The sequence below is a fragment of the Ursus americanus genome, chromosome 18 (assembly GCF_024610735.1).
Source record: "Ursus americanus isolate L20-20 chromosome 18, mUrsAme1.1.p, whole genome shotgun sequence".
Lineage (NCBI taxonomy): Eukaryota > Metazoa > Chordata > Mammalia > Carnivora > Ursidae > Ursus > Ursus americanus.
The window spans coordinates 18,596,196-18,603,609 of NC_142144.1; the positions used below are offsets into that span (position 1 = coordinate 18,596,196).

At 52.1% G+C, this 7,414-nt stretch overlaps 1 protein-coding gene across 9 annotated transcripts in view; it reads left to right on the forward strand.

Moving 5' to 3' along the window:
• TNC (tenascin C) overlaps window positions 1-6,569 on the forward strand; it is a 92,278-nt gene extending 85,709 nt beyond the window's left edge. For all 9 annotated transcript variants that reach the window (XM_087869426.1, XM_087869421.1, XM_087869422.1 and 6 more), the window contains 4 exons: window positions 873-969; window positions 1,891-2,052; window positions 3,967-4,130; window positions 5,819-6,569. In XM_087869426.1, the coding sequence (XP_087725552.1) occupies window positions 873-969; window positions 1,891-2,052; window positions 3,967-4,130; window positions 5,819-5,929 (534 nt within the window). In that variant the 3' untranslated portion in view covers window positions 5,930-6,569. The remainder of the gene's footprint in view (window positions 1-872; window positions 970-1,890; window positions 2,053-3,966; window positions 4,131-5,818) is intronic.
• Window positions 6,570-7,414: the final 845 nt, after the last annotated feature.

Here is a 7,414-nt window from a genome sequence, read left to right on the forward strand (position 1 = left end):
CGTGGGGTCCGGGGAGGAGGGCAGGTCCTCCCCGTGTTCTCAGACACCAATGTTTGGAGGTTTTGCAAGATAGTGCCTGTCATCCAGAGACGCTTAGGAACCATCTCTGAAACGAAGGAATGGGGAAGAAGCCAGGGATAAAAACCAGGAGAAAATGATTTACTTGTAATTTATCTGATCTGATTCTCAAACAACTCTGTGATGCACAAATATGTTGGTGGTCATGGAGCCCATTATGCGGATTAATTAGCATTTGCTATCTACCACTAAGAGTTTTATGTGAAGTATTGTTCGAGCTGGGTAGTATTTTTTTAAATTAATAAACCATTTCTTTTTTATTTGAGAGAGAGAGAGAAAGAGAAAACAAGAGCAGGGAGGAGGGCAGAGGGAGAGGGAGAAGCAGCCTCCCTGCTGAGCAGGGAGCCTGACGTGGGGCTGGATCCCAGGACCCTGAGATCATGACCTGAGCCGACGGCAGACGCATAGCCGACTGAGCCACCCAGGTGCCCCTAAACTTTATTTTTAGATCAGTTTTAGGTTCACAGCCCAAGTGAGCGTAACGTGCAGAGAGTGCCCACAGACGCCTGTCCCACGCGCATGGCCTCTCCCCCATCAACATCCTACACCAGAGTGTTGCATTTAGAACAAGTGATGAGCCCACCTGGACACATCGCCATCACCCAAAGCTGGGTGGTATTTTTAATCCCTGTCTTTCAGGTGGAGGTGGCCTGCCCAGAGTTACAGCCAATTAGTGATGGACAGAGCTGGGGACTGGCGCTTTTCCCACAGTTCCGATGTTCTTCCTCCCAGAAGGATGCCTTCTCTTTCTTCCAATAGCTAAAGCATGCCCTGATTCATTGGTTATATTCCAGGTGTTCCTGAGACGCAAGAATGGACGTGAGGATTTCTACCGCAACTGGAAAGCCTATGCTGCTGGGTTTGGGGACCGCAGAGAAGAATTCTGGCTCGGTAATGCAGCCCTGCGTGTGTGTGTCCCATTTCTGCCTTCCTTGTCATTGTTCCTAAGCTACAGCAACCCATGGGAGAGAGGGAGCCTAGGAGGAAACAGTAGCTCTGGTAGTAGACATGGCCTATCAACCCTTCCATGGAAAAGACTTTAAATTCTCTAGGTCATTAAAAATAAAAATCTGATCCAGGGAGGGCCAACGACCAGAGCTGAAGGATGAGCGTAACCTGAAGTCGTTCACTGAACCTCTTACAGACTCGTCCTCACCGATATTATTAACCATTTCCGTCCTGGGCTCTGGGTGCTGAGATGGGCCTTATAGCCATAACCTTGAACCTCCTAGCACCTGGGCAAGGTACAAAATTCTGTCTTACACGTAGGAAAAGAGGGATGAAGTCACGTGTCCACAGGAATCTAGCCAATAAGCAGTGGAGCTGTCCCTTGAAATCTCCCCACACAGTACCACCAAGCCGTCATCTGTCCATCCATCCAACCATCCATCCATCCGTTCACCCATCCGTCCATCGGTGCAGCTCGCACTTTCCCACCATCTCCCTGCAGGGGGCACTGTTCCGTGTTCCGGTGCCTGTGCTGGGGAATGTCCACCCAGTTGGCATCCACGGCTTCTCTCCTGCAAGGAGCTTTGGAGGTTAAAAGGAGCTTTCCCCACCTTACCTCCTTTGATCTTCACAGTGCGCTAGGGGGTGGGCGGGGCAAAGACGTCACCCCGAGTTTACCTGAGGCTCGGAAGCGTCCTCTCTCACCTGGCATTGTGCCGGCGAGGAGCGGACCAAACCGCAAGGCCCGGTCTCTGCCAGGCGAACCTCTTTCTGGAGCCCAACCGCTGCTCCTCCCGGGGGGAGGGAGTAGGAGCAACGGCCTCAGTCACTCGTGCGTCTGTAACCCGCACCTGTCCTCCGCAGGGCTGGACAACCTACACAAGATCACAGCCCAAGGGCAGTACGAGCTCCGGGTGGACCTGCGCGACCACGGGAAGACAGCGTACGCCGTCTACGACAAGTTCAGCGTGGGGGATGCCAAGACTCGCTACAGGCTGAAGGTGGAGGGCTACAGCGGGACCGCAGGTAGGGGACCGCCACGCTCCCCGCCTCCGAGACCTCGAAAGCCTTCCCTGGGTGTTCAGCTCGCTCCTTCCTTCATGAATCCATCCACTTACCACATCAACACATCTCTGACTCCTGCTTGGTACTAGTCCCGAGCTGCAACTGAGCGGAGCTGGGTAGATACTTTGGTCACCAAAACACAGAGTAGGGCTGGGAATCAGAAAAAGCGGTCTCTTTCTTGCCCATTTTTAGATACCAACTTTAGATTGATAAACAGTTTGTTGGGGGCCTGAAGACTCACCTAATCCAGTGCATCTAAGTTTATTTAAATTTCTTGTGTGTGTAGGACCCCCGGGGATCCCGTTAATGGGCCGGGGTGGACACACCAAGATTCTGCGCTTCTTACGGGTTTCCCTGGCCGTGCCACTGTCGGGGATGTTGCTGGTCTGTGGACCACAATTTGAGTAGCAGGCCATCCACTCCTTCCCCAAGCTGTGTGCACTTTTCCAAGAACATCCCCGCCATGCGGCCGTCCAGCCACAGCCCACATCCCCCCGTGGCCAGAAGCTCACCACCTGCCAAGTGGCCTTCCGGTTCATGTCTGGTGCATAATGTAGCTCAGATCTTGCAGGTGGCATGGCCTTGAAGTGGCCTCTGGGTGATTTTCTGGCTCGACATGAGAGGAGGAATTACAAGGAAGCCACACGCATTCAGGCCTATGAGGGAGCATCTCCCTTTTGCGGATATTCCACAAGCATTACGCCCTTCCAGTTCTCATGGATGCTGTTCCAGGACAATGTTGCTATGACACAGATGAGGAAACTGAGACCCAGAAAAGTTGGGTGATTTGCCTGATGTGGACCCAAGGGGCAGGCTTGGCGGCAGACAGGTGTGCTTGGTAACGAGGAGGGATCAGGTCTAACAGTACGGCCATCCTTCCCAGCTTTTTATGTCCATGAAAACAGAAAAGACAGAAGCTGTGGTACATTTCCAGCCTCTCTGAGCCCCGGGAGGTAACATCCATAACGGGAAGAGTCTCCAGAGAAAGATAGGCCGTCTAAGGAGAGACCAGGCTCTTTCGAGATCAGTGTGGTGGTAGTGAAGAGAGAGAGCCAGGGGCCAAAACTGTTTTCATTCTTGTGTCCCTCAGAGAATTCTGACATTTCATTACCTGGCAATAAATATCTCTTTGAGTGAAGTGGCTTGAGGCAAGAAGGATACTGTTAGCGGGCGGGAGGGAAGGGGGTGTCCCTGAGCATCAGGAATGCGGTCTCCACCCGCCTCTCTCTGCATTTATTTCCAAAGCCCCCTCACTAGGGTAGCCCTGGGAGAGCTGCATCCTCCGTGGCTGCCTGCTTTCCATGGGGGGGCATCCTGTTTCACCCATACCTCCCTGCTCTCGGTCGCTTCCTTGTTAAAGAGGCATCTGAGACGCTTTGTACCTCGCTTCAAAATATCAGTGCCGCCTTTCCCTCTCTGAGCTCCGTCATGTAAAGGAACGCAAAACCCGATAAAAGTAACAAGGATCGCAGCTATTTGCAAACCCCTCTACCTTCATATCCGTTGATTGTCCCAACAGCACGCTGAGGTGGATGGAATCCATGTGCTAATTCCATTTTCTAGAAGATTCGAACACTGAGGCTCAGCAAGAGGCTTGACGTGGGCCAGGTCACACGAGGGAGTGAGAGCTGGACCCTCCAAAGCCACCCACAAGGCTCTTCCTACCACATTATGCTGCTTCTAAAAGAAATGAGCCCTTGGGTTGGGGGCGGGGGACTCTCCTGTTCCCTCCAGTCCTGTGTTCGATACGAATTCTGGGGCCAGGGTTCAAGGGAGCCCACCCCAGGATCTTTCAGTCGCCACCCCGGGTCTGCCCTTCCGAGCCCACGAGAAAACCCCGGCTGGACTCCTCAGATCTGTATTTCCTCTCCGCAGGCGACTCCATGGCTTATCACAACGGCAGATCCTTCTCCACCTTCGACAAGGACACGGACTCAGCCATCACCAACTGTGCTCTGTCCTACAAGGGGGCTTTCTGGTACAAGAACTGTCACCGTGTCAACCTGATGGGGAGGTACGGGGACAACAACCACAGTCAGGTGAGCCAACTGCGAGGGTTGGGAGCAGGGCTCGGGAAGCTGGTCGCGGGTGACAGGTGGGCAGCTGAGCCCCTCGGTCCCCGGTGAGACCCCGGGGCAGCGACCTCCGGGACATGGTGTCACATCTGTTCCCAGCAAGGAGGGACCTCGGGGACACTGCAGGTCAGGTAAAATCCTCGAACCTTCGTCTGAACTCCAGAAGGAAAGTAGATAAAGTGGAGGCCATCTAGCTGACGTGGGGCGAAAGTGGGGTGTTCTTTTCACCTTAATGATGTTGCCCCCAGGACACTAGCATTTCACTCTAGCATTATTGTACCACCTTTGTTTCCTCGTCCCCTGCCGCAGAGTGACACAAAGTCCTCCTGGGAAAAAAACAGAAACAAAACAAAAACACATGCCCAGAAGGAAGCTTCTTTTTCCATCCCCCTCCCCTCCAATGGGGGCTGACGTGAGAGGCCACAAAGGAGTTCTGGGAGCCCCGTCCCAGCTCTGGCTCTGCCCCGGTAGCTGTGTGGACTCGGCGAGGTCACGTTCCCGCTCCGGCCTCTGTCCCCAGCGTAGAACGAGGAGGGCTTGCATCCAGCCCGGCACCAAGTGCTCCCCAGAACTGAGGAGTCACAGACACGTTTGGTCACGGGCCGAGCCAGCCGTTCTCACGTCCCAGCCGCCCGTCAGAGTCAGAGACTGCCCACGCTCGGTGGATGTCAAACCATTAGAATCCTATAAAGGGTCTCTCTTTTCTTGCCTCATTTCACCAGCCATTAACCCCCTTCACAGCCCAATGCCGCTTAAAGAGAAGAGGGGTCAGAAAATGAGGTGGTGGCCTCCTAGGAGCACTGCTGGAAGCCAACCCCCCTCCCCTGCTGGGGCAAGGGGCCCTGGGGGTTTTGACGGGCAGACTCTACTATCTGTAGACTCTGTGGGAGATTCAAACGTGGCCTTAAGAGGGTCTGGACACAAATATAATCTTTTCTCGGGCAAAAAAAAAAAAAAAACTTTGGCGCAATTTCCAAGGATACCTTTCCCTGTTGGAGATGAGGGAAGTCGTATTTACTTCGCACCTGCAACGTGCCCGGCACTCTGATCGCTCCCTTACAAACCCACTGAACCCCTATAGCATCCTTTCGAGGTTGGCACTATCAGACCCTAAGGGGGGGGAGATGGCGACACTGAGGCCCAGAAAGCTTTGATGACTGGTTAAGACCATTTATGTCTCAAGTAAGAGCCTGAAGAGTTAACCCTCTAGGTCAGGTTGTAAGATTTTGTTCCACCTGTGTTCTCCTGCCATTCCGGACGAACCCTTATTAAAACACCCCACGGGAATCCTGGCAGTGAGAGACTCCCCTGCATATAGCTCGTCCGTTCTGTAACCTCCAGTCGTGACCTGAATTCCTTCAGCACCTCCTCCTACCGACGGCAAGTTTCACGAACCACGATTTTGTGTCACGACGGCCCCTCAGAGCTCAATGCAAACGCAGGTGGCTTCTGACTGAAATTTAAAAAATCGAGTCAGACTCAGCCAGCAGCTTTGCAAGCCCTCACTACCCAGATCAGTATAGACTGGGCTACTGAGCTACCAAATGGTCAGGTTGAAACAGAACTCCCTTTGTTCCCGTCGACCAAGCAGCAGCGGTCAGGGAACACCTTGCCTAGTGGAAACCAATCCGGAGGTCTTCTCTTTTTCACAGGGCGTTAACTGGTTCCACTGGAAGGGCCACGAATATTCCATCCAGTTTGCGGAGATGAAGTTGAGACCCAGCAACTTCCGAAATCTCGAAGGCAGGCGCAAGCGGGCGTAAATTCCGGGACCAACTAACTGGCTGGGAGAGGAGTAGGGCCCAGAGGAAGAAGCAGATTTTACCAAAGTCTCAATACAACCCGTCCAACCATCAAGCCACACCCGGGTATCTGGCAGGAGATGAAGCTGACCGTGGATCACCGGGCCGATGGCAGGAGCACTGCCTCACCGACCCTGCGAGTCCTTCCTTCGCACCAAAGACGACAGTCTCCACAGGTGTCTGTTTCGTTGTTTGAATCGGCAAACATCTTCCAGGGACGGCGTCACGGTGGTTGTCCTTCTCTTGGGTGGCTCTGGGAATGGGAGAGGGGTAGGCTGTACAGTGGTAGTTTGTGGTAGAACCAGCTGTATTTTACACAAAGCTGTATAAGTATCATTATTTTTGTTCGTGATGATTCGGTGTCTGTCATGGGAGGCCGTCCCCACCCTCCCCCCCCCCTTTTTTTTTTTACATTTCATGCAACAAAAACCAGAAAAGCAATACTGTTTCGATTTTAAGGATATGATTAATATTATTAATATAATTATAATGACGATGAAAACTAAGAATTTTTAAAGAGATCTTCCTTTCCAAAACACATCTGGACAGTACCTGATTGTATTTTTTTTTTTAAATAAAAGCACAAGTACTTTTAAATTTGGCTGTTGTTTTTGCCTTTCATTGTTGAGCCTGAATTCCACCAAAGCCAATGTATTTGAACAGAAGGAAGAAGGCCTGGAAGGAACAGTGAGGAGGAAGGGAAGAAGGGAAGAGGGCCTACAGGCTGGGAAAGAAAGCACTTTTTTGAACAAAGTTGAACGAGGTTGGAAAAAGTTACCACTTGAGATTCAGCTTCTTGCTCAGTATTTTCAAGACTAAGAGCTTATGGTTTCAGAGATGCTTTTATACCCCTCTTCTAGAAATTCCATGATGTAGATGAGGAAATAGTTGTCATCCAGCAAGAATTAACATGCCCAGAGGCAGACTACCTGAGTTCAGATCTTGGCTCCACCATCCCCTAGTTCCCTAACCTCTCTGTGCCTCAGTTTCCCAATACTCACGCTTCTTAACTGCATAGCATTTCTGCGGAAAAAATAAATGTCATCCAGACGAGGCCCTTAACGTGGTTCCTGGTGTAGAGTAAATGCCAGTAAGGACTAGCTGTCTCTACGGTGGCTTTATACATGGCAGGCCGGGGTTCACAGGAGTGCAGTGACTTGCCCGTGGCCACCCACCCAAGTAATCATAGAACTGGGATTTCAACTCAGGTCTCCGGCCCCAGTGTTCTTGCTCTCCCTCGGGACCCTGATGAAAATCCCTCCTTCCCTGGGGCCATGTGTGCCGTGAGTTAGGGAATGATGGAGTGCGGGGAAGTCCAGCTGGATCTTTCCTACAATCCCAAGATCTTAGAACTAGAAGGAATGTCTGTTAGGAAGATCTCCCCCTCCCACCCCGTGTCCCCCAGCCTCAGCCTGAATGCATCTAGTGATGGAGGGAACTCACTGC